At 39.3% G+C, this 26,976-nt stretch overlaps 1 protein-coding gene across 2 annotated transcripts in view; it reads right to left on the reverse strand.

Annotated features, from left to right (window-relative positions):
* Window positions 1–1,626: 1,626 nt before the first annotated feature.
* SEMA3E (semaphorin 3E) overlaps window positions 1,627–26,976 on the reverse strand; it is a 190,073-nt gene continuing 164,723 nt past the window's right edge. Inside the window, exons 14-17 of one of the 2 annotated variants that reach the window (XM_029077778.2) lie at window positions 25,805–25,971; window positions 18,015–18,082; window positions 16,532–16,668; window positions 1,627–5,473 (exon numbers count right to left, since the gene is read on the reverse strand). In XM_029077778.2, the coding sequence (XP_028933611.1) occupies window positions 5,021–5,473; window positions 16,532–16,668; window positions 18,015–18,082; window positions 25,805–25,971 (825 nt within the window). In that variant the 3' untranslated portion in view covers window positions 1,627–5,020. Of the gene's footprint in view, window positions 5,474–16,531; window positions 16,672–18,014; window positions 18,083–25,804; window positions 25,972–26,976 lie in introns of both variants that reach the window. The other variant, XM_029077777.2, reaches the window with a different exon arrangement.

A 26,976-nucleotide genomic window follows, 5' to 3' on the forward strand; every position in this document is an offset into this window, starting at 1 on the left:
GGCCAAGCACTGTACTGAGTACTGTGGTAGATACATAGTAATCAGGTTGGACAAAGTCCATGTCCCATATGGGGCTCACAGTCTTAATCTCCATTTTATCGATGAGATAATTTAGGCACAGAGAAGTGAAGTGACTTGCCCGAGGTCACACAGCAGACAAAAGACAGAGCCAATTTTAGGATCCAGTCCTCTTAACTGCCAGACCCTTCTTCAATCCACTAGACTATGCTGTTTTTATTACTATTAGTAGTAGTAATAATAATAATAATAATAATAATGATGGTATTGGATAAGTGCTATGTGCCAATCACTGTTCTAAGCGCTGGGATAAATACAAGGTAATCAGGTAGTCCCACATAGGGCTCACAGGCTTAATTTCCGTTTTATAGATGAGGTAACAGGCACAGAGAAGTTAAGTGACTTGCCCAAGGTCACACAGCAGAAAAGTGGCAGAGCTGTGATGAGGACCTGAGTTCTAAGGTGACTCCCAAGCTCATGCTCTTGCCTCTAGGCTATGCTGCTTCTTGCTGCTTAACGCTGCTTTTTTGGGACAGGTATCAGAATGCAGAACTAGGGAAAAGGGCGCGGGGTGTGGGGGGAGAGACCATTTTTTTTTTCCATTCTGGAACATACATTTAGAGGGATTATTTGAAATCTGGGGTCGTCTTGGTTTCAGAGCACCGTGATCTATGTCTTTGCTCCTTCAAGTACTTAGTTTAATGAGACGTGGGTAGGCACTTTGCTGCAGAAGCCATATTTCAAGCCCACACTCATTCCAATCTTTTTTCTCACATGGTAATTGAAGGTAACTGATTTTCTAGGCTATTTAACACTTTCTTCTTTCATAATTGAGTGATGGCTGAAAATAGGAACATTTATCTAAATAGCACTTGGATCAGTTCACCAAATGGTACTGAATTTCTAAGGCATTGCAAGTTGAAACATTGATGAACTCCTTGTTCTAAACAGCCCCAGCTAATGGCAGTGACACATCAAAATCAGTTCACTGAACTCCTCCAGAATGCTGCAGCTCAATTATTTTCTTTCAAAAAACATCATCACTAATTCTGAGACAATAAAATATAATTTTCTCGCAAACAAGACTCTCCTTGATGAAAGGTCTATTTAACCCTAAGTCTTAAATTGAATCAACATATTCTGCACACAATTCTATAAGGTTTTTAGAGGAAAACAATCATTCATTGTCCACTGAAGCTGATTTCCAGAGCTGAATAGATGAGAAAAGACCTCCTTAGTATCAGTGCTAAATAGTTCATTTCCAGAACTACTTTTTTGGATTGTGCAGTTTCCTAACTGCACTGGTAAATGCTGGATCTGGGGATATGCTCAGGCATAAATAAACCCAGCTATATTGCTTTAAGCAAGGAAGAAGAAAGTAATGGATATTTTTCAAGAGAGTTGCCATGTAATGTTTTTCCAGGAATGAGAACACAATTATTTCAATCAGTCAATCAATCACATGGCATTTTCCTAATGCTTAAGTGAAAATTTACTTAATTCCTCTATCACAGTAGTATTAAATCTGGACATCGTTTCAAAATAGATTATAACTGGCAGAATTAATTAAACCTTTTCAAACAATGACAGATGCATTCATATACAACATTAAAGGGCTCAGAAGATATTTATTATTTTTTCAAAATTTAACCAAATAAAGAATGGCATTTGAACATTACAAATTATACATAGCCTATGGGAGACCTATGTCATAGTACCCAGAACGCATTGCAGTCTGTCAGTAAATAGTCACAAGCATCTAGGCTTTTCCTAATCAAAGAAAATAAATACTACTGCACACACTGTTATAATCCCAGCCAAGCAAATCAAAAGATGCCATATAGAATAAAAACACCCAAAAAGTGAACTGTTATATTAGGCCATTTCAAACACAAACAAGATACATTCAATTCAAAATGGAAACCAAAGTTAAAAAAAAATCCCCTACCCCATGGAGAAAAGGGCAGCATTTTAAATAACTGATATAATACAAAGTGGTTTGTGTAGAGAGTTTAGAAGTTGAATCTGATGCAAATGCAATAGTTGTTCAGCTGACTAAAGTATTTAGTTCTCCCTATCACAGCACTCCACCACTGAAATAATAACATATCTTAACTTTAAAGCCACTCTAATCTATTTCCAACTGGGAGCCCAAATACTTTGAAACTATCTATACATTTTTCTTGTTGAATTAATGTGGAAAGTACTGTGTTAAGGTAGTTCATTATTTAGAACAAAAACAGTTATCGTGGTTGCTTCAATGCTCAAACAAAAATCGTATTTTTTATACAAGTTTTATAAATGTTCATAGTCACTATTTAGATTTTACTAAACATTTTAAATACTGAGCAAGAACAGCCTGGCCCTTCAACTAATTTTGTACTGGAAAAGATTTGTGGATGGCACTTTATTGGCAATGGCATTTTCTACATGAAATCTCTGTCTTTTTCTAGAGGTCTTGTTTCATGCCATTTCTGCAAAAATTCCCTTGATTAGGGCATTCCTCACAGTCCTCACAAAGGCCTCTTCCCTTCCAAATAGAAGCACTATATTAAGAAATATATAATTATCCAATTTTCCCCAGATCAGTTTGTATATCTCCAAACACCTCTTTGTGAGAAAAGAAAATCACATCACCTACTTCATGACAGTAAAGTAACTCTTTCTCCTCATCCCCTACTACACCTGGGTGAAGAAACCTATCTCCATACTTGGTCACTACTAAACAGATACAGCTACTTACTCTTTGAGTCGGCCAGTGTAGGCAATGCTTGCATCAATGAGGTCCCTAGAATGACTCTCTAGAATATCTGAGTTATGTATCTTGGAGACTTTTGCAACTGAAGAGAAATTCTCTATATTTTCATGTGTCAAACTTTCAAATATTTTCTCTCAAACGTACACCAAGAGAACCTTTGGGCGTGCTAGGGTGAAGTGGAATGGTTAAGAGTGAACAGTATAAGGTGCAGAATGTCTCTCACTAGTTACGGATCTCTCCCTTCCTCTAGTCATATCCTTTGTTACAAATTCGTATAAGAGGATCTCACTCCCTCTCAGCCCTATGTTACCCTAAGGCTCTCATCTTAAAGGTGAAATCTAGGATGGGATTTTTTTGGGGCACAAAAAAGTTAAGAGGAATAATTTTAAATATTGATATTTGTTTCTGGGACTTGAGTGACAAGGCACTATTTATGTGTTTTACTCACTTATTTGACTATGAAGATAAGATGAAATTTTGTTCTTCTATTTTTAAAAGATAGACTTTCAAACTCCAATATGTGTTTTACAGCATTCTGGGCATTAGTGATACTGGAAGAAAACATGTGATTTTCAGTGTCTGGGCTTGAATCTGTTGTTCCCAGCTGGACAGACATTTCTGGGCCATAGAGCATTAATGACTCCAATATTCAGTGAGGTTTTAGCAGCATCCCTGTGGGTGGGAATGACCTCCAATGGAATTTTAGGAAAACGACAAATCTGTTTTTCAAAGAAGTATCATTTTTACCAATGGCAAGGACTCCTTGACAATTTGAAGGTAGAAATTTCACATGTGCTATTATAATTTTTAGGGGTTATAATTATATAAACCATTATCAGATTTGAAATTATTTTTAAAGTATAATGTAGGAACCATCTCTGATTTGGGCTAAATCATTTCAATCCATCAACTACTCTGAAGACTAAAATCAACTGTAACATCAACTCCTACATTTTTTATTTTCCAAAACTGAGTTCCTGGATCTCCTTAAAAACCTTTTTATCCCTCATTTCAGCTCAAAGTTTCACTTTGTCAATAAAGGATCTTCCCCACAAGAATTTGCCCAGTACAAGGGAAGGAACATAGACAGGAAATAAATTGAGCATTGTTAAAAAGTCCACTGTATTAGAACAAATTAAAAGTGATCTAAAAATCCTAGATATCAACTCATACCTGGAGTACAAAATACAAAATGAGTCCTTTTGTATCCATGGACCTCCAATGTAAGGATTTTCTTCCCAATATGAAGTACTTTTCCCCTCTTATAAAATACACTGAATTCAAGGTTATGAATATCTAAAATTTTCAGAAAATGTTAAGTGAAAGTTGAATGAATCTCTACTGTTTTACCTTTTCCTGGATGAGGTGATGGTTTTGATGTTCTAAAATGAATGTTCCTAAAGACAAACCATAAGAACATTTTAAAAGATCTGACATTTAATATGACTGCCTCTTGAAAATTAAGTATAATATATTTCATGGATTCATGGATTGAACTCAAGGATTTTTGAAGAATCATTTTATCACAAGAGGACAGGAAAAAAAATCACACCCCTCTAAACCACAACTGTGTTTCAACTCTGACTTGAATTTGATCTACCAATTTAGTTTCAGCTTCTCTGGAAGTTACACCAGCCCCATTCATTCCATCCATGAGTGTAACTTCAAGACTTAATTTTTAGCTTTGATAACAGAAACATGAATCTGATCTTTATAAATGATTACTAAAGGGAACCATTCATGAGAATGAATACATTTTTCCTCTCATCATTTACAAAAATAACACTACATCTGGCATAAAACATAATTTAAAAACTCTAATATTCCACACAAGTGAATGAACGGATAGTATGTCACATTTTAGAAGCAATAAGAAGTTTTGAAATCTAGATGTATATTTCAGAATTTCTTTTCCTCTCCAATTTTTAAGGGAGTTTTCTTCAATAGTGAAATGCACTTTTGAAAAGGGAAAAGATAATTGGCATAAAAAAACTGCCAAAACACTATGATCACTGTAGTCTTTTCAACCATTTGTGTGGAACTTTACATAAGCAATACAGTGAACTACTCAACTAGATATGATCTTTACACAATTGTATTAAGTACACAGTATAATTTATTTTGAGGCCTTTCCAGTCACTTTGTTACCATAGAAACTTAGTTACCACAAAAGAAAAAAGGATGGTTTCCTTCAACTCTCTCAAGTCCAAATGCAAATCTTCCACAGATCAGCAGATCATTCCATCAGGAGTCCAATGCATGCCTGGGTGGGCGATAATGCTCTGATTTAGCTCGGGTCGCCTTCTCTTGTGGGTTGATATACTTCCACTTCGATGGGGACATTTTCAGCCTTTTCCTTTTCTTATCTGTGCACCAGACCTTTTCACAATACTCTTCGACTCTCTGAAAGTTGCTGTAGCCAATCAGCTGCAAGAACTCCTTGTACCAAGGTCTTGGGGGCTGGGAGACAGATCTCTGCACAGGACAAGGCATTTTGTGAGATGTGTCCTCCTCCAAGTCTTTATGGAACATCTCTTCGACCCGCTCTTCCTCCAACACTTCCAGGGTGATTTTGCGGATTGTGTGGACAAAACTGTGCTCCACTGTCTGACAGAAATAGGTTCCAGCATCCATTCTGTGCAGCCTCAAGAACAAAAGGCCGAGGTCCATTTTGATTATTCTGTCATTCGTCCTCACCTAGAATGGTAAACGTTAAATGTCTTCATCAAGTACAGTGATCCAAAAAACAGTTTTCACAGTTTAACTCACATCCTTGAGGAGTCGTCTTTTTATCTATTGCATGGAATTTTCAGGTAGAGGCACTTAATGATTGAACCAGCTTTCACTTACCTTTATCATGGGCTAGATATCATATACAATGAAGACCCTTCATGGTACCCAGAGGCTTTAATAAAGATGCTATATTGGTGCTTACAAGACAAATAGGAGGAGAGATGACCTTACTGGTACTGGTAGGACCTTAAAATAGTTCCTACAATCCTTATTAGAACTCTTACATAATTCCATCTTGGGTCTAATGTCCAGGGCTGAAACTCTAAAAGCTCCCCAGAGTAGAAACCCAAGCACCTATGTCCCTCCATCCACCAAGCTCCAGAAGCTATGGATCATTTTAGTCCCCGATTAACTTCTTAACATGCCATGACCTGTGGCTGCTATTGCAGATGCCGCCATTCCCTCTTAGCCCTAATGACCTCTCTTCTGAAGAAAAACTGGTTTATGTTTACGACTGCACCATCCTTAATGCAACTCTTCCACTGACAAATGAATGACGACTCACACTGTTACAAAACAACACACTTTAGCCAACGGAACTAATTACAGATGAACTTCCCTTACATGTAATTTATTTTAATGTATGTCTCCCTCCCAAGGTTGTAAGCTCTTTGAGGGCAGGGATCATGTCTACCAACTAGACTGTCCTCTCTTAAGTGTCTATCACAGTGCTCTACACAAAGTAAGTACTGACTGATGGATTAATTGATCAGTGCACAGGCCCTGTTTGAGTGTCTGATAAACTGTTTTCTCCACATGGTTAATAATGTTGGTATTTGTTAAGTGCTTACTATGTGCAGAGCACTGTTCTAAGCGCTGGGGTAAACACAGGGGAATCAGGTTGTCCCACGTGGGGCTCACAGTCTTAATCCCCATTTTACAGATGAGGGAACTGAGGCACAGAGAAGTTAAGTGACTTGCCCACAGTCACACAGCTGACAAGTGGCAGAGCTGGGATTCGAACTCGTGAGCCCTGACTCCAAAGCCCGTGCTCTTTCCACTGCGCCACGCAGTACTAGCTCAGATACTGCCATGTGGCAAAATTTTCCTTCTATGTATACATGCACCTAACATTGACATGAACTTACCCTACCCTTTTTGCTTACTCCACACAAAATCTGCATTCCAGATGGGGTGCAATTGGAAAGATAACACATCACTTCCATAGAGTGATAATATCAAGGAGCAATCTTCATAAATACAAACTTCCCTATGAGGAAATGTCCTCTGCATTCCATGCATGGAGAAATGAATTCCACATGTTTCATAGTGACACAGAAAAAAGAAGCTGAACATTTATATGTTCATGTAGTACTTTGGACACAGTAAGTACTCAGTAAGAATGATTGACTGATTGATAGGTATGGCCTTAAAAATACATGAAGAGCACTAGTTATTGAATTAGTTATTGATCACCTGCCAAATACAATGCACTGTACTAAGAATTTAGGAAGAACAGAAGCACAAGACACATTCTCCGTCTCAGTGAGTTTACCCTCTAATGGTAGAAATTCACAGAGAACTATTCACCATTCTCAATCAAAGAATGACTACCATGTCTGTGTGGCATAACGAGGTCAGGTGCTCTCTTCAGACAGTGGGCAGGAGCTAATTTTCATGTGATCAAGCACTGTTTGAAGTATTTTCAATGCTGAATGAGCAGATGGGTTTGTGCCAGGTTCTATAATCACAATATATAACATTAGATTTAACTGGCAAGGAGCTGCAGGTTCTCTGTTTGGAGTTTTCACTGGGAGAACCAGAGTCTAATAATAATAATAATAACAATAATAATTTTAAATATATTTTACACTTACTATGTGCCAAGCACTGCATTAAGCATTTGGGAAGATGCACAATAATCAGATCAGACACTGCAATGGGGCCAACAGTGTAAGGGGAAGGGAAAACAGGTATATCATTCCCATTTTAGAGATGAGGATATATTGAGTGACGTACCCAAGGTCATACAGCAGGCAAGTGGCAGAGCTTGGATTAGAACCCAGGCACCCTGATTCCCAAGCCCGTCCATTTTCCATTAAACCACACTACTTCTCTACCTCATACTTAATTCAATCAATCATTTATTGAGTGCTTACTGTGTGTAGGACACTGTACCAAATGCTTGAGAAGCAGCACGGTGTAGAGAAGCAGCATGGTGTAGGGAATAGAGCAAAGGCCTGGGAGTCAGAGGGTCATGTGTTCTAATGCCAGCTCTGCCACTTGTCTGCTGTGTGACCCTGAGTATGTCACTTAATTTCTCTGGCCCTCAGTTACTTCATTTGAAAAATGGGGATTAAGGCTGTGAGCCCCATAAGGGACATGGACTGCGTTCAACTTGATTTGCTTGTATTCACCCCAGTACGTAGTACTGTGCCTGGAACGTAGTAAGCTCTTAACAAATACCATCATTATTATAACAACAATATAGTAGACACATCCCCTACCCAAAAAAGCTTACAGTCTAGAGGGGGAGACAGACATTAACTGCTCACTCAGCATGATTTTGGCAAGCTCTCGCCTGTCTTTAATTTCTTCATCTTTCAAATAGGCATAATATTTCTAATTGCAGAGGAACAAAGAACAAAAACATCCAGTGCAGTAGATAATTTTGAATCAAAGAGGCTAGACTATTTCATTTAAATTATTTGAGAAATGTGAGGGAGTCTTGAAGCTGTTTAAAGAAAGGCAACCTCTTGACATGTAGAACCCCTGGAGGTTGCTCATTGTAAATAGGCAGTTTTGGGAATAGAACAGGGTGAAGCTTATATTCTGGGAGAAGCTTCAGGTTAAAAGTTAAAAAGTGTTAAGCATATGTTTCAAATTAGACACAGGGCACTTACATGGGGGTCCCATATTATGAAAACACGATAAAGAAAGTGCATGTGAAAAGAATAAAAGCTTCTAATTCCAACCACAAATATAAAGTGATGGAAAGTTACGATTGTCACTTGATCTTTCAAATCCCCTGTTGGGCATGGAAATTGGTGGTGGTCTCAGAACAAAGAGTCACAGGGCAAATTCAAGGAAGAGGTCAGGATGGAGGTTCTCTTTATTTAATGTCACCAGCTAACGTGCATATTTAGTCATCACAAGTATGTATTAAGTTCCTTCTGGGTAAGAGCCCTGTACTGGATGTTTAACAGCATATAATAAAAGTAGAAGACATAACCCCTGGCTATAGAGGGCTTAATGTAATTTGAATATCATTTCATGAGATTCTGTTTGTTTCCTCTGCTAGGATCATTTTCAACAGGTAAAGTTGTTTTTCTAATATAGTATTGTTTCTGGGCCCTAATGAGTCTTTATTGAAGATATCAGAGCTTGTTCTAGGAGATGTAAATTCTGCCCGAGTATAATACATGCAATAGAGTTCTGTGGGAGAACTGCTTTTTAGCAGATTAATCATAAATAAGCATCTCCTCTCATTGCAGCTCTGACTTTGAATGGGAAAAATATTAATGATTAACTTTGGTCATTTCTCAGCTGAGAACATCAGTAGGCATAAAGTGGGCAACTACCTTTAGGGAAAGGAAAATCAAAATTAGGGGTGTGGAGTGAGGGTAGAGCTGGAGAGGAAGTAGGTTTGAGGTTATCTGGGTTTGTATTTTAACCTGATCTCTTTTTGCCTCATTTACACTACATGATATAAACCTAAAAATGTACACTCATACACTATCCATATTGTATGTATTCATTATTTGGAAATGGTAATAGTAATTTGTCAATATACATGCAATTTGAAAAAGTTACATATTGCTCCCCAGAGAACTGTATATGCCCATATAGATGTGCATGACTTAAATAAATGGCAGAGAACATGCCTAGCAAATAATTTTACTCTCATACGTGCTTCATAAAGTGCTTTGCACTCTGCAAGTGTTCATTCAGAATTGCATGATGAATTACTACAGAAATGTCAGTGCAAAATGTTTCTACTTCATTCATTCACTCATTCAATCGTATTTATTGAGAGTTTACTGTGTGCAGAGCACTGTACTAAACACTTGGAAAGTTCAATTAGGCTACAGATAGAGACAATCCCTACCCAACAAAGGCTCACAATCTAGTGGGGGAGATAGACAACAAAACAAAACAAGTAGACAGGCATCAATAGCATCAAAATAGATAAATAGAATTATAGATATATGCACATCATTAATAAAATAGAGTAATAAATATGTACAAATATACACAAGTGTTGTGGGGCAGGGAAAGGAGTAGAGCAGAGGGAGGGAGTAGGGGCGATGGGGACGGGAGGAGGAGCAGAAGAAAAGGGGAAATCAGTCTGGGAAGGCCTCCTGGAGGAGGTGGGCTGTCAGTAGGGCTTTGAAGGGGGGAAGAGAGCTAGTTTGGTGAATGTGAGGAAGGAGGGCATTCCAGGATAGAGGTAGGATGTGGGCCAGGGGTTGACTGTGGGACAGGCAAGAACGAGGCACAGTGAGGAGGTTAGCGGCAGAGGAGCAGAGTGTGTGGGCTGGGCCGTAGAAGGAGACAAAGGAGGTGAGGTATGAGCGGGCAAGGTGATGGAGAGCTTTGAAGCCAATAGTGAGGAGTTTTTGCTTCATGTGAAGGTTGATAGGCAACCACTGGAGATTTTTAAGGGGGGAGGGGTGACATGCCCAGAGCATTTCTGTAGAAAGATAATCTGGGCAGAGGAGTGAAGTACAGACTGAAGCAGGGAGAGACAGAAGGATGGGACATCAGAAAGAAGGTTGATGCAGTAATCCAGTTGGGATATTATGAGAGATTGTACCAACAAGGTAGAGGCTTGGATGGAGATGAAAGGGTGGATCTTGGCAATGTTGTGAAGGTGAGACCGGCAGGTTTTGGTGATGGATTGGATGTGGGAGGTGAATGAGAGAGTAGAGTCACGGATGACACCAAGGTTGTCGGCTTGTGAGACGGGAAGAATGATAGTGCCATCCACAGTGACTGGAAAGTCAGGGAGAGGACAGGATTTGGAAGGGAAGATAGGGAGCTCAGTCTTGGATGGAACCACTCCTAACAGAACCACTCTTAAGATAGTGCAGCAAGATCATTTCAGCTTTTCCAACATTGAAGATTCAAATAAAACTACGTTTCAAATGTTGATAGATTGATTAAAAAAGGCAGTGGTGTTCTTTGATTTTCATTTTAAACTATATACCAAAATGATCTAGGATTAAGATGTAAACAAGTACTACATCCCCACAAATGGATCAATCCAACAATACTATCTGTTGAGTCCTTACTGAACACAGTGCATTGCACCTAGCCATTGGAAGAGTACAATAGACAAAAAGGACCTATTTCTACCCTCAAGAATCTTGCAATCTAGTAGGGAGGTAAATAAGCAAAATCCGTTACAAATAGTGAGAACAGGGTTAAGAAACAGAAATAGAGCTAGTAGTTGCCTGATTATGAATAAACAAAAGTGATTAAAAAGCATAGTACATGAAATACCATTACAAATTGAACCACAAATAAATGATCTACATATATAGCATTAGGTTTTACACTAGTCTTCTCTTGTCTTATGCTGTCGAGTTGTTTTGACCCACAGCGACACCATGGACACATCTCTGCCAGAACGCCCCGCTCTCCATCTGAAATGTTGCTGGTACTGTATTCATAGACTTTTCTTGGTAAATATATGGAGGTGGTTTACCAATGCCTACTTCCTCACAGTAGCTAACACCAGAAATTCTGAAAGAAAGACAAACCCACATATCTTGGGTGCAGATTTGGGGAGGCTTCCAGAGGAGCAGATAGTCTAGAGTCTATCAGAGTAATATATCTATAGCTCTATATCTCTCTACTTAGCTGCATGTAGAAATATATATGTTTATGTTCTACATAAAGGTCTTCAATCTTTTTTCAATGATATTTGTTAAGCCCTTACTATAAGCTATCACTGTTCTAAGTGACGGAGTAGATACAAGCTACTCAGAATGAACGCAGTCCATGTCCCACATGGGACTCACAGCCCCTCAACCCCTTTTTACAGATGAGGTAGCTGAAGCCCAGAGAAGTGATGGTATCTGGCTGAGGCCACACAGCAATCAAGTGGTGGAGCCGGGACTAGAACCCAGGTCCTTCTGATTCCTGGGACTATGTTTAATCATGCTGCTTCCCATTCTTAAACAGACATATGTTGAGTCAGATGGCACTAAGTCAAAGGACATGAACAAATTGTGCCCTATGTTGTGAAATGGGACATCAAGTTCCAAAAGAGCATACCAATTCTGGAATGTCAAGTGGATATTGGTATTTATGAGACATGAATTTAAATCGAGCAAATGAATTGCTTTCATATGACTTGGCTGGATCTTTTAAAAACAATAGAAGCTTACAGAAGTCAACTTTTTCTAAGATAAAAATGTAGATTGTCAGCTCCTTGTGAACAGGGATCATGGGTACAAATTCAGTTGTACTTTCCCAAGTACTTGGTACAGTCTTCTGCACACAGTAGATGTGCAATAAATACCCCTGATAGACTGATTTAAACTCATTTGTGTGGATGTTTCTAGGACTCAATTACCATTTCAGTATGTGGAATTAGTAATAATAATAATAATGATAATGTTGGTATTTGTTAAGTGCTTACTATGTGCAGAGCACTGTTCTAAGTGCTGGGGTAGGTACAGGGTAATCAGGTTGTCCCACGTGAGGCTCACAGTTAATCCCCATTTTACAGATGAGGTAACTGAGGCACAGAGAAGTTAAGTGACTTGCCCAAGGTCACACAGCTGACAAGTGGCAAAGCAGAATTCGAACCCATGATCTCTGACTCTGATCTCTGACTTCCAAGCCCGGGCTCTTTCCACTGCGCCACGCTGCTTCTCATGCTAGCTAGTAGCTAGCTTTCTGAAATATTGGGCCATCTGGAAAGTCTCAGCTCCTTTTTTCGCCTAATTCTTGAAAAAGAAAGGCAAACCATGAACTGATAATGACTTAAGAGGAAAAAAGTGGATATAAATTTAAAAGTTGACTTGTTTTTCCAATTGAAAAAAAAGAATGTCTAGAAGGAGTAAAATCTTCATCTGGATAATTGTACTCCTTTATTGATAGTTGTATTTTAGGCCTGAAATCACTGCATTAAATTTCAATCTACACTACAGGAAAATTACATTTTCATAGGTCATAACTGCCACACCTATAAAATTTAGGCAGTCAAAATGGGAAACTCCCAGCAAACATGAAATTCAATGCTAACAATTCATAGTCCGTCCCATTGGATTGGATTCAAGGGGTAGGGAATCTTGCAAATGGGGTTCCCTGTAGATCAATGTAGTGGGTAGACCCCATTTTTCCCTGAGCCATGAGGTTGATTCCCATTTTCTCGATGTGCATATGCAGTACAACTCAAGATGCAATGGGATGGAGTCTGGCTGCTTGGTCAAGCCTTAATCTCCCCCTACATGGGTTACTGTAACAACTTTCTTACTGCCTCCCACTTTAGCCCCACTCAATTCAGTCTACCTTGCTTGTACAGCTGCCCAAATCATTATTCTAAAATACCCAATTGTTAACCAATAATCACTCAATAAATTCTTCATCAGTCTTCTCTTCAAAGATCCCTAATGGCTTCTGATCCTTGACTTTAAAGCCCTCCATCAGTGGGTGAATCAAATGGAGAAGGTTTCCTCTCCTACTGAACTGCAGTCCGAGCTCTCTGCTTCTTTCGGGTGAATCTCCTTACTGAAACTTGCCCTCATCTCTCTGGCCTATCAATTGTTTCTACCTTTCCTCCTGTCCATAGTTAAACCAATCTCAAATCAAGAGTATTTTTTGAGCACTTGCTTTGTACCAAGCACTGTACTAAGTGTTGGGAAAATTACTACTGAGATAGTGCACACAATCTCTGCTCTGGAGAACCTTACAATCATATTTCACCTTCACCTTATTCCCTCATACCCCTTACCTGCTTCAAAGTACTTTTAAAGAGCCATGTGCTTCAAAACACATTCCCCAATTAATCCCCCACCATCCTAATTATTCCATGTTGTCACTCATGTCAGCATTTGATAGCACCTTATTTTATGACCTGTTTGTTTTTCATTTATTTATTCATCAATCAATTGTATGTATTAAGTGACTACTGGGTACAGAGCACTGTACCAAGAGTTTGGGAGAGTATAATAGAATTAGTAGACATGATTCTTGCCCTTCAGGTGTTTAAAATCTATCCTGGGAGACAGACACTAAAATAAAGGGCAGAGATGGGGAAGTAATAGAGGATCACATATATAAATTTGCTATGGGGCTTGTGAGTGTTTAAGTGCTAGGTGGTTAAAAAGTAGTGACGATAAATGTTGGGGACACAAAGTGGGGAGACTAAAAATTAATTGGGAAGGCCTAGTAGTTGTTATTTTCCTCTACTCTTGTGTTCTCATTTGCCTTGTCCTCCCCACTATATTGTAAGTCCTTGAGGACAAGGAGTTTGATATTTTACTTCTGTGTAGTTTACAAAGAGGTCTGCTGATGATGACAGAGAGCAGGGTATTTCTTTCTCTTAAATCTAAGAAGGGTGTAGTAGTTTGAGATTGACATTGTTCAGCCCAAATTCTCACACAAAATACAGTATTCATCTATGTGATACATTCCAGATCTATGATTTCCTCTACCAGGGAATGGTTATCACACTTTCATGAGGATAAAAAGATACAATCACTATTTTTACATTTTCTGAAACAAGCCATCATCTGAACCCACATTCCTAGAGAGACAAGGCTACCATGACACAATGCCCACTACACAGAACTGGAATCTGCAGTTTTCTTTCGATGTAAACCAGGGATAAGTGCTCAAATCTCAAGAGAATGAAGACTAACAACCCTCAAGACATAGAATGTAATCCTATTATTCACGGCTCCAGTGGAGAGACTACACAGAAGAGATGAAGAGCAGCAAATGAGAGGGCAGAAATGTTAACCAAGAAATATGGGTGAAGAGTCGCAGCAGGGAAAATACGGGTGGTGAGGATGAAGGGGACTGTTGAGTCCCTGGAGGCCAATGCACCATTTCTCCCATGTTTCAAATGGGAGGCTACAAGTAGAAACAGAAAAGCCGAAGTGCAGAGAACAACTGATGAAAGAAGACATCCATGCAAGCACGATTTAGCTCAAGGGACTGTTTAGCATGTTTTCATGCCTGCCTCTGCCAAGCTAGTCATGCTGACTGAACAGGACCGATTCGCTCCAGATGAAATAAGGCTGGAAAAGACTTTTAGAGCTTAAGTGATAGTGCCTGTTAACGTGAATCGCTGCAAACGGCCATATGTTTGCAGTCTTTTGGATCATTTTCACGTCATGATTAAAGCCCAGCACTTGCAGGAGATTTTTCTTTCTTGATTACTGCTGCATGGTTTATTGGTTCTACTTAATGAAATTCCCTGAGGGAAAGGCTAACAATCTGCTTGGTAGCCTAGCAGGAAAAATTTTTAAATGTTCACTGATTGACTTGGAAACAGAGGCAGGATTTTTTATTCATCTATCTACTCTCTTGTACTGTACTCTCCCAAGTACATAGAACAGGGTTCTACACACAGTAAGTGCTCAATAGGTACCATTAATTGGTTGATTGATCAAAATTTTTTCTTCAGGAGGAAAGCAAGACATAATGCAGGCCAAGGTTTCTGTACCCTAGAATGCAAGGGATTTCTCCTTGACTGAGGAGATCATTCCAGTCTCTGGACTGTAAGCATACTGTGGGCAGGGAACAATTCTACCAATTCTTTTGCATTGTACTCTCTTAGTTCAGTTATCTGCACATAGTAGGCTCTCAATAAATACCATTAATGATTCCATTCAGGGACTTCCAATATCAAATAGACTCGAGTCAAAGACTCAGATCCTCAGATACAACTCCAGCTTTGCCCAAGGAGACCAGGCAACTTTGAGGCAGCAGTGACTGAATACCCATTTTCTTCCCCAGAAACTTCTGACACCCTTCCTGTCCTCTCCCTAATCCTGTGGTTCCCAAAGGCAGGCTTCCCTCCTGCTGACCTGGGAGAACAGAGACCATCCAGTTTTCTTTGAAAATTTACAACCTTCCTGGAATGCATTGGAATAATAAAGCTCACCAAAAATCAATCAGTACTTCAAATGAATCCAGGTTTACATGAGGACCGAAAAGAACAACCATTCCCTGTTTAATGCACCTCTTATAACACTCTAACAATGGCCCTATTGAATTTTAATCCCTCAGTTAGACTATTCCCTCATCTTGCCAAATTCAACCAGCCTTACTCCTCTTGCAGTATGTTGCCTAAATTTAATAAAATGTATAGAACCATATCAATGTTGCATAGATAGTGACAGATATATTTAGCAAAGATAATGGAAAATATGTTAGCTAATTAGGATCCGAAGAATGGACTTGAAAAATTATTCTATTTGCATATGTACATCTTGGCATTGCTCTTTGTTCATGCATCTATCTCTAGTGAGGATGTAATCACCATTTCAATATATTTGTACTGCTCTGATTCATTTGGGGGGAATGCACTGTATTTCATTTCCTTTAGGACAATTATGCTTCATTTAGAACTTTTTCACTTACTCTATTTCCTGTAGTCAATTAAGAGGGTTAACTGGGGTAAGCATAGCAGAATTCTTTCTGGGCACCTAGTCTGCCTCATAAGAAGCATTTCAGTTTGCAAAGTATTTGTACCTCAAAGGATTATGTTATCATTGTTCATCCCTCATTCCCATGAGGGAATGAGGCTTAGAAAAAATGTCCTATGAAAAAGACATATTCTACCAAGAGAACTTTGTTATTCTCTTAGAAACTAATACTACTTAGGAGTAACTGCTTGAGGCATTTGAAAGAGAGAATCACAGGATTGGAAAAGGTCACGAAAATCTAGCATCCCAATTTACTACCAGCGGTTTCCTCAAAAGATTCCTAATATCAACCACATCTAGCAAGGCATTTTTTCATTTTAAAGGACATATCCCAAATTAAATGAGAACGTACCTCCTCCTTTATTGCTTCTGGTGTTTTCTGTACCAACCAGTTGACTTTGGCTTGCAATGATCGTGGAGTACATTCCAGAAGCGTGCTGTTGTATTCGATACCATAAGCCAATCTTTTTTCAGTCTTATCCAGAGCTTCTTCTAGAGGGAAAATTTCATTATTAGTCCTTTGATCTGATGTATTTTGAACTAATTTTATGTCTTTGAGTCATTTTCACATTGTAGTTAAAGCACAACACTTTTAGGAGACATTTCTTTCTTGATTACAGCAGTACAATTTTCTAGTGCCATTGAATGGAATTCCCTGAGGTCAAGACTTCAAAGACTTGAGATCTGGAGGCTTCTGATCTGTGCCTCATTTAGGCCCAAGAAAAAAGACAGTAGAAGAAGCTGAAGATGGGTTAGTAAAGGCCTGTCAACAGGTATTTTGTAGTAATAAGGAAGTTCACTGTGGGATGCAGGTCTCAGAGACCTGCCACATACAAGCAGAAGCCCATGCCCTTGTCCACTGAAGCCACAGTGTGGCTAAAAAATGGAAGCCATCTAGTTAGTTAATAATCAAATTCGGATCTCCAGAGCCCACAAGAGAATCAGGATCTTAAAAGAACCAAATAGCCAGCTTAAAGAGGTATGCAGCAAGTTTAGTATTGTGCTTGTGCCACATAGTAAGTGGTTAATGGATAACAGAACAATAATAATAACTATTGTTATTATTGTAATTATTATCATATTGCTATTGTTCTATCCCAAGAGTTTAATACAATGTTATGCACATAGTGTAAGCTCGGTAAATACCATTACCTGACTTGAATTAAGAATAGCAGTAATGGTATTTATTAAGTACCTAGAAAGCACACTGCACTGAACTCTTGGGAAAGCACAATGCAAAACCCATTCCCTGCTCATAAGGAGTTTGCAACCTAGGACCAGATTACTACATTCAGGTATTAAAAGCTGAGATATCTAGTACCTGGGCAATCAGAAGGAATTGGGTTTTAATCCCAGCTCCACTACTCATTGACTGCGTGACGTTGAGCAAGTCACTTAATTTTCCTGTGCCTCAGTTACCTCATCTGTAAAATGGAGATTAAGATTGTGAGCCCCATGTGGGACAGGGACTGTATCCAACCTGATTGACTTGTCTCTACCCCAGCAGTTATTAAGTGCCTGGCATTTAGTAAGTGCTTAGCAAATATAAAACAAACCAGAACAAAAACAAACATTTCTCTGAGTTGATGTCTCATAAACAATTGGCATTAAAGTTGTACAATATTATAAACCTAATTCTGTAAGTGTTTGGGCATTTCTTTTTTCCTAGCCTCCAACATTAAAATAAATTATGGTTTCAGCAATCACTTATTTAGTAAATGTAAATTACAAAGGAAACCATAATCCTTTGTTTTAGAAGCTTATTTTTTAATATTTCCAGATACTTTCGAAGTGTGCACTCTAGGTGTGGTAGGAGTTTCTTAGAAATGGATTACCAGTGCCCTGTTGTCCAGAGCATTGCTGAGCTGCATTTCCATGTCGAACATCTTGTCTGCGGAAACGTCTGAAAAATAAATGCCATTCTTAGATGGAATTACAATTTCAATTGTCCAGACTTTAGAAAATAGCTAATGCAATATATGTTCCCCCCAAATTTTGCTTGTGTAACACTTATATACGCTTGCACAGGGCCATCTTTTTTTAAATCTGTATTTCTTCCGTTACCTTTTTCTCTGTGCCTTAGTTTCCTCAACTATAAAATAAGGATTTAATATCTCTTCTCTCCTCTTGAGACTGTAAGGCCCATATGGGAAAAAACTATCTCTGATCTGATTATTCTGAATCTACTCTAGCATGAGTATAGTGTTTAGCCCATTGCTTAAGATATCTGTGGGAAAGAGTTGCATCTCAATGCTCAAAGATTAAAAATAAAATTGAGGATGAACTCTGAGTAGGCTTTTCATTTCTCAGTGACGAGAACTTTAGATCAAGTGGAAATCTTGTATGTAATAAACATCTGTAAGCAGTTTAGCAAATTCCCAAAGTAGAGCTTGGTCAGATGCCAGACTTTTGGCCCTCTTCTGAACTTTATAGTTGGCTAATGAGCCAATTAATCAATCCATCAACCAATGATATTTATTGAGTCCTTACTGTGTGTCGAGCACTGAACTAAGAGGTTTAAAGAGTACAAAACAAGTTCATGAGTCAAATATCATTCAGCACTGTTGAAAGGATAAATTGGGAAATGGTCTCAATTGGCCTTAACAGGCTATCGCAAGCAACAGTTCATCGATTAAAGGAAGTGTGATGGGAGGGCAAGTGATAGAACGGAAACAGGAAAACTCCACATAACAGTCCCTTTTCAATCTTTGCCCTTTGCTGTGTTACTGCTGCTACTGTTATTAAATCACCTTTGCTTTCAGTGGACAGGACAATCCAAACCACCCCCACAGGGTTAGGGCTTGGTTGCAAGGCAATTTTTCCCCTGCCCCTAACCATGCTGTTAAATGACTAGGAGTTCTCAGCCCAGTGGCTGATGGGTGGCCCAGGGTCAGTCTGTCAGACAGGTGCAGTTTCCATGTCAGTATCTTACTCTAAAGTGTTTATTCTGCTATAAGACACTATCCTATTAATGTTTCATTTTCCTCATGCAGATTTAGCTAAATGGAAATTTCTACCAAAATTTCCAATCCCCCCCAAAATGTGGAGTCAAGTCAGTCCAGCCAGGATTCTTTATCCTGGTTGCATTGGCATGAAATATTTGTAGCCCTTAGAAAGCAGTATAGATTAATGATAAGAGAAGTAGCATAGCCTAGTGAAGGGAGGATGGGTCTGCCTTTGGACTAATTCCAGGCCTTTCTTAAATGTCATTTTGAAAAATAATCAACATGAAATCTTTTGGCTTGAAATTACTTTGGTAAGTAATAATGGTACACTTGTAGGTGGAGTACAGTGGGAGTGAAAGAAGAATAATCATTTCAAATAACAATATTTATTAGATTTTATTAAGTATAGTAGAGGTAATATAAAATATTCTAGAAAGTGGTATTTTTAACTGAACACTTTTTTATTTGACCACCAAGACCAATTTTCATGAAGGTAGAAAAATTTAACTAGTTTATTGCCAGATAATGGATCTCAACTTTTGTGAAATATATAGTGAGAACCAGAGTTATTTTCTCATATCCTAATCATCTTCAAAATCCAAAAGCTGAAAAATTGCACAAGAAAATGATTCCACAACTACAAGAACTATATTTCATAAGCATGCTATCTGTAAGCATTACCAATAGAAAAATGTCATTTATTTCACATCCTGAATATGGTCCGTGTATGGAACAGACGATAACTTTTTCTACCCTAAGTTTTATAATTCAGTTGGAATCAATCACTGGTCTTCATGGAGTGTATTATGTTCAAAACACTGTAATTATACTGAACACTGCTTAGTAAATTCAAATCAGCAGAGAGAAAAGTTCAGGATGGGGACAGACAATACAAACACAAGTCAGGAACTGTTAATCATTCAACAGCATTTACTGAACGCTTACTGTGTGCAGAACATTGTACAAGAATTCAGGACAACAGACTTGGTAGTCATCTTCCCTGACCCCAAGGACCTTACGGTATAGAGGGGGAGGCAGACATTAAAATAAATTATGGGAATGTACATAAGTGCTGTGGGGCTGAAGGTGAGGGGTATATTGGGTGCTTGGTTGGCAAAAGACCTCTTGGGAGGAGATGTGATTTCAATAAGATTTTGAAAGTGAAGTGAGTAGTAGTCTCTAGTATGTGAAGGAGGAGGGAGTTCCAGCCCAGAGGGAGGATATGGGAAAGGGGTTGGCAACAAGGTAGATGAGTTTGAGTTACAGTGAGTAAGTTGACATTCGAGGGGCAAGCGTGTGATGACGTTTCAGGAGAAAAGTGTGCAGATTGGGTCATAGTAGGAAATATATGAGGTAGGATAGGAAGGGGTGAGCTCACTGAGTGATTTAAAGCTGATGAAAAGGAGTTTGGTGCAAAGGTTGATGGGCAACCACTGGAGGTTACTGAGGAGTGGGAATCCATTGGTTCAAAGGGTTTTTTTTTAACAATTGGTTTGACTATTTCCCACTGGTAGTTAATAAAATATGAGGAGTCAAACTAAAAAAATTACAAATTCTATCCCTCACCACAGGCTTCAGTATAAGATGTTAGTCAGGAGATGTGACAAATTCATGAAATAATTAGGGAGGGTTGAGTTTAGCAACTGGTGTGTGCTGGAACAGGCAGGAAGACCATAATAGTGCTACTACACCCAAACAAACTGCAGTTTGGAAATCTCCTTCTTAAAAAAAAAAGATGGGCTTATTATCAGGCTGTTAGGGAAACTTATGAGATAAAGCAGTGGGCAATAGTGTTTCTGAAGCAGCTGAAAAACTGGGATTTGGGGAAAGACAGGGGAGAAAGGAAATGGAGGATTTCTGCTTTTATTATTTCATCCTCAAATGTTTTCTTGTTAAAGATCTTATGCAATGAGAAAGATCTGGAAGAGGGTACTTAAAATGTGAGGTTCTTGTGAGTCAGGGACTGCATTCAACCTGATTAACTTTTATCTACCCCAGCACTTACTATGAAGGGTGCTTAATAAATGCCATAACTATTATTATTAACAGAATGGAGGGTATTCATTCAATCATTCCATCATATTTATTGAGTGCTTACTGTATGCAGAGCACTGGATTAAAGGCTTGGGAGGGTACAGTATAACAATGAATATCACCTGTGCTAGAAAAAAGGTCCTTAAGAGCACTGGGATTGGGTCAGACCAAATGTTCTGGTATTGGTAATGCTTCCTGCATTTTCTACTTACATATTACTTTGAGCATCATGATTTAGTACCTCCATTTAATAGTCCCTTAAATTGTGATTTCTTTAAGGTTATCATAACGCAGATCTACATCTCCGCCCCTGTCCTCTCCCCCTCCCTTCGGGCTCGCATCTCCTCCTGCCTCCGGGACGTCTCCACCTGGATGTCGGCCCGCCACCTAAAACTCAACATGAGCAAGACTGAGCTCCTCATCTTCCCTCCCAAACCCGGTCCTCTCCCAGACTTCTCTATCACCGTGGATGGCACGACCATCCTTCCCGTCTCTCAGGCCCGCAATCTCGGTGTCATCCTTGACTCGTCCCTCTCGTTCACCCCACACATCCTATCCGTTACCAAGACCTGCCGGTTTCACCTCTACAATATCGCCAAGATCCGCCCTTTCCTCTCCACCCAAACGGCTACCTTACTATTACGGGCTCTCGTTATATCCCGGCTAGACTACTGTGTCAGCCTTCTCTCTGACCTCCCTTCCTCCTCTCTCGCCCCGCTCCGGTCTATTCTTCACTCCGCTGCCCGGCTCATCTTCCTGCAGAAACGATCTGGGCATGTCACTCCCCTTCTTAAACAACTCCAGTGGTTGCCTATCGACCTCCGCTCCAAACAAAGACTCCTCACTCTAGGCTTCAAGGCTCTCCATCACCTTGCCCCTTCCTACCTCTCCTCCCTTCTCTCTGTCTACCGCCCACCCCGCACGCTCCGCTCCTCTGCCGCCCACCTCCTCGCCGTCCCTCGGTCTCGCCTATCCCGCCGTCGACCCCTGGGTCACGTCCTCCCGCGGTCCTGGAACGCCCTCCCTCCTCACCTCCGCCAAACTGATTCTCTTTCCCTCTTCAAAACCCTACTTAAAAATCACCTCCTCCAAGAGGCGTTCCCAGACTGAGCTCCTCTTCCCCCTCTACTCCCTCTGCCATCCCCCCTTTACCTCTCCGCAGCTATAGCCTCATTTTCCCCTTTTCCCTCTGCTCCTCCACCTCTCCCTTCCCATCCCCACAGCACTGTACTCATCCGCTCAACTGTATATATTTTCGTTACCCTATTTATTTTGTTAATGAATTGTACATTGCCTTGATTCTATTTAGTTGCCATTGTTTTTACGAGATGTTCTTCCCCTTGACGCTGTTTATTGCCATTGTTCTTGTCTGTCCGTCTCCCCCGATTAGACTGTAAGCCCGTCAAATGGCAGGGACTGTCTCTATCTGTTGCCGACTTGTTCATCCCAAGCGCTTAGTACAGTGCTCTGCACATAGTAAGCGCTCAATAAATACTATTGAATGAATAATTTTGAAAACTATAGGTGAAGACTTGAGGATGGAGAATATAAAAGAGGCTGCAGTGGAAGGAGACTATAAGAACATCTACCACCCTTAGGAAGAATGTTTTGAACAAGTATGTTTTTATTTTCTTTTCCTGTTGGGCTGTTTCGTTTGGAGAAGGGAGAACTGTTTATTTGGCTAATAGGCTTTCAGTTTCTGCTTCTAGCCAGACCATAAGTAAAAATGATCCACTCTGAAAGGAAAATGATTTCCCCTTCACGTGCTAAAACATATCCAAGGGACCACCTGAAAGGGGTCAGAATGCTTCAGAAAAAATGAAGTAAGGAAGATCCATCATTTCCTCCTACTTCTCATCCTAACCCACTAAATTCTTCCCAAGAGACTTTTCCTATTGAAGCTCTTCTCTTTTTCCACTCCATATATCTGTACCTCTCCCCTCCTTACCAAAAAAAAGAACATTGTCTCTGAATCAATCTGCCAAATACCCTGCTCTTCAGCAGCATATCTTCATCTTCATTAACTGATAACAGATTAATAACACCGGGATGCTGTACTTTCACTCGTTTTACCTGGCAATTCCCTACCCCTTCAAAATACTGAACTTTCCTTTCAATCAGTGGAATTTATCCTGGATCTGCCCTAGTGCTTAGCAGAGTTCTCGGCACACAGGATGTGCTTAATAAATATCACAATTACTATTATTATACGGAGCCAAGGCCTTAACAACAGTTTACAAAAAGGTTAAAATAGCTCATGATCCCTGCGCATCACTCCAGAGCTGTGGACCTGTGTCAGACTCTTTCATATTATCCTGTGGCCTCATTCCAATCCTGCCTTGCACCACCATGGTTCATAAAAACACAAAACACTGGGAAGGCCACGGTGGCTGCTGTAGCTGTGGCAGTTATTGTGATTGTTGCTGTTGGACTCTGAACCACAACAAACCAGAAACACTGCTCCTCTACCCACAATACCCTACTGTTATTATTGTTTCACTTCTCTTTTATGTTTCTGTAGCCAGTCTTCTTTCCTAGCTTTTATTCCATGGTTATGAGCTCTTTGAGGGCTAGTGAGCACATCTAATTCTCATCATTCTTTTCTGCACTTTTTACAGTGCTTTGCACATAGTAGGTGTACCAAGAAATACTAATAGTGTGGTCAATCAATCAATAGTATTTACTGAGCCCTTACTGTGTGCTGAGCACTGAACTAAGCATTTGGGAGAGTACAATAAAACAGAATTGGTAGACACAATCCATGTCCACAAAGAGCTTATGGAATAGAGGAGGATCCAAGAAAGAACTGTATAGAAGAATTTAGTAAGATTTTGGCACCTATAAGTGACTTTGAGAACTAGGCTGGATTTGGGTGATTCAAGTTAGGAATAACAAACCTGCTTTTCATATGCTTTGGATTAAGTCACACATTTCATTAATTACACAGGTCATGAATTTGCCTGGGAGTTAAAACATTCACTTTCAAAATTAAATAAATTAGTCTCAGCTGCTCAAGAGGATTTGGGGGTGAAGGCATGATGCAGTTCAGAATCTTATCTTCTTTTGAATATCAACTCCCTCATGTGCAGTAGCATACAGTTTCCCCATTCCATATTTATCTAACACTTTCTGGCTCCCTTGGGCCCTCCCCACAGACCTCAGCTTTGCTGAGAGATGGTAGCTGATCAAAGTCGGTTGAAAAACTGGCCTTATCAGGTTAAGGGAAAGAGGTACAGAACACAGACTGGTAGTGGGTTGGCTTTGACAATTCTTATAAAATATTACCTATTTAAATAATGTGTAACATCTTTAAGGAAAAGCTTTCTGCAAAGGTTTGAATAATATGATTTTACTGCTTTACTCACCACGTATTAAAAAAACGGTCACTCTTTGTAGAAGAAACACTCTTTCTAATCCAATATACTAACCTTCATACTTCCTTCATACACATATAAATGCCCATTTTTCTTTGAGTGACTTGCTGATGATATTGAACACTCTGAGTTGACCGGAGGTGGCATAATAACTAGTTTAGCTATATTGCAAAGAGTGGCTGCACATTTCTACGGACACCTCAGAATAGCTCCTTTGAGGATCAGCAGCAAGATTGGAGTTGATAACTTTTATAGTTGAGGGCAATTAACCTGTTTGATAAGAACATATCTGCAGCTGCCAACAGGATGATAGTTTTCCTGGGTTCAGGTTATATAAATCTCCAATTTATATGGTTGTTGATTTTTCAGAGCTGGAACAGAGAGTGCATTTTAAGAAGTGCCAATTCAGTTTGGCCTAGCTCTTTCAAATATAAAAAGTCCTTCTGGGCCTTTTAAAAAAATCCTTGAGGTGAAATGCTTGGAATCCTACTTGTGCGTGACTTCCATCACATGACTTATCTTAAGGGTTCTTAGTTCACTCATTTCTCTGCTTGTTCACTCTCATCTCATAAATTACAGAATTAATTTCTTCTGGATGCAATTAGCACTGGCTCAGTTTGAGCCTAACCAGCATTCAGCATCATGGGAAAATAAAGATGAAGTATCATGGGAGAAGGGGAAAAAAAAGGAGAGATGATATTTTTGAGCCCTCTGACAGGTACTGAGAGTTCATGAACTGATATTTAATTAATGGATAGGAACTGCTTTCCCAGGATTGCCAGAGAGTGAAAAGTCCATCTCTCAAATAATCCAAAAATGGTAGGAAGAACAAAAACAGGATGATTTTAATGACTGTGCACTCATCAGTAGTAGCAATTAAGAGTAGGGTTTGCTCACAAAAAACTTGAACTTCTGCTTACGTAAAATCTTCAGTCTTCTACTCCTTCGGCCATACGATTATACTGTATTTGATTGTTGGCTTGTTTTGCTTTATAATGGCTGACAAAACTTTTGCATATATTAAAAAATGAGTTTCTGCCTTCTCAAAGGGGTTTATAGGAACATATTTAATGTTCCCCATGTGCAATTATCGAAATCTGCTTAAGTTTTTAAACAGGTTTCTTTAGACTTTCAAATGCTAGTCAAGGCAATAGCTGTTATAGTTCATTTGCATTTTGAAAAATGCAACTTTATTTTTTATGGACTTGATTGTAGCAGAAGGAAAGGTTCCTGTACAGTTATGTAGGCAATATGGTGGTACACTACTTTTACCTTTTTGCAGGTGATCCTGTGGGATAATAGCGGGAACAAGATATTCCATCCCAAGCGCAGTATGGATCTCTCGCGAGGCAGCAGTCAGCACAAGCTGAACCATACACATTGCACTGATGGAATTTAACTTGGGCCACAACAGATCCTGACCCAACATAGAGCTGTTGCTATAGAAATAGAAGCAAAAACCATTAATGGACAAACCTCTACTATTACCACATAAATGATCCTGCATATTCTCTCACAACTTCTAACCATTAATTATCTGGCAACAATGACCTACAGATTTTACAGAATCTAAAGACAAATGATGACACCTAATTTTGATGAGATCATCTTTTAGGGTCCATGTGGATCTGATGAAAAGAAATATTGAAATTAATATGAGTATCTCAAGAATCTTCTCTTTAGTTCTGCAAAATATGGACTGAATTGTTATGGAAGCTCCTTTTAATACACAATGATATAGACTGCAGCATTACAGAGAAGAAGCACAGAGTAGTGGCATAGAGTATGGGCCTGGGAGTCAGAAAGTCATGGGTTATAATTCTGACTCTACCACTTGTCTGCTGTGTGACCATGGGCAAGTAATTTAACTTTTCTGCACCTCAGTTACCTCATCTGCGAAATGGGGATTGAAACTGTTAGCCTTTTGTGGGACAGGGACTGTGTCCAACCTGATTTGCTTGTATCTACCTCAGTGCTTAGTACAGTGTCTGGCACATAATAAGCACTTAGCAAATACCATAATTATTATTTTAATTATTATTAAATTGAACAATTGCATATACTGAATGACAGGGTTTAAGGAATCTGAGAGGTCATCTGGTCCATACCTCTGTGTGCAGAGAGGTCTGCAAAGTAGGATGGCAGTAAACTTTCTACCCGGTTTTGGAAAGTCTCCAGGCAACAATGTTGAATGATGATTAAAAACAAGAAAGTGACTTAGATAGTCTTGCTTCCAAAGAACTAGCCAAAGAACAATAGGCCTCATTTTCAAATACAGTGCATATGATGATCATTTTACTTATAATACCATTGATGCTGGATCCTCTTCCCACTTTACCAGTCCCTTAGTTCAGCAACCAATCAATCAATAAATCAATGGTATTTCCTGAACATTTACTTTATGCAAAGCTCTGTCCATAAAAAAGTCCCAAACATTCAAGCAT

The sequence above is a fragment of the Ornithorhynchus anatinus genome, chromosome 13, assembly GCF_004115215.2.
Source record: "Ornithorhynchus anatinus isolate Pmale09 chromosome 13, mOrnAna1.pri.v4, whole genome shotgun sequence".
NCBI lineage: Eukaryota > Metazoa > Chordata > Mammalia > Monotremata > Ornithorhynchidae > Ornithorhynchus > Ornithorhynchus anatinus.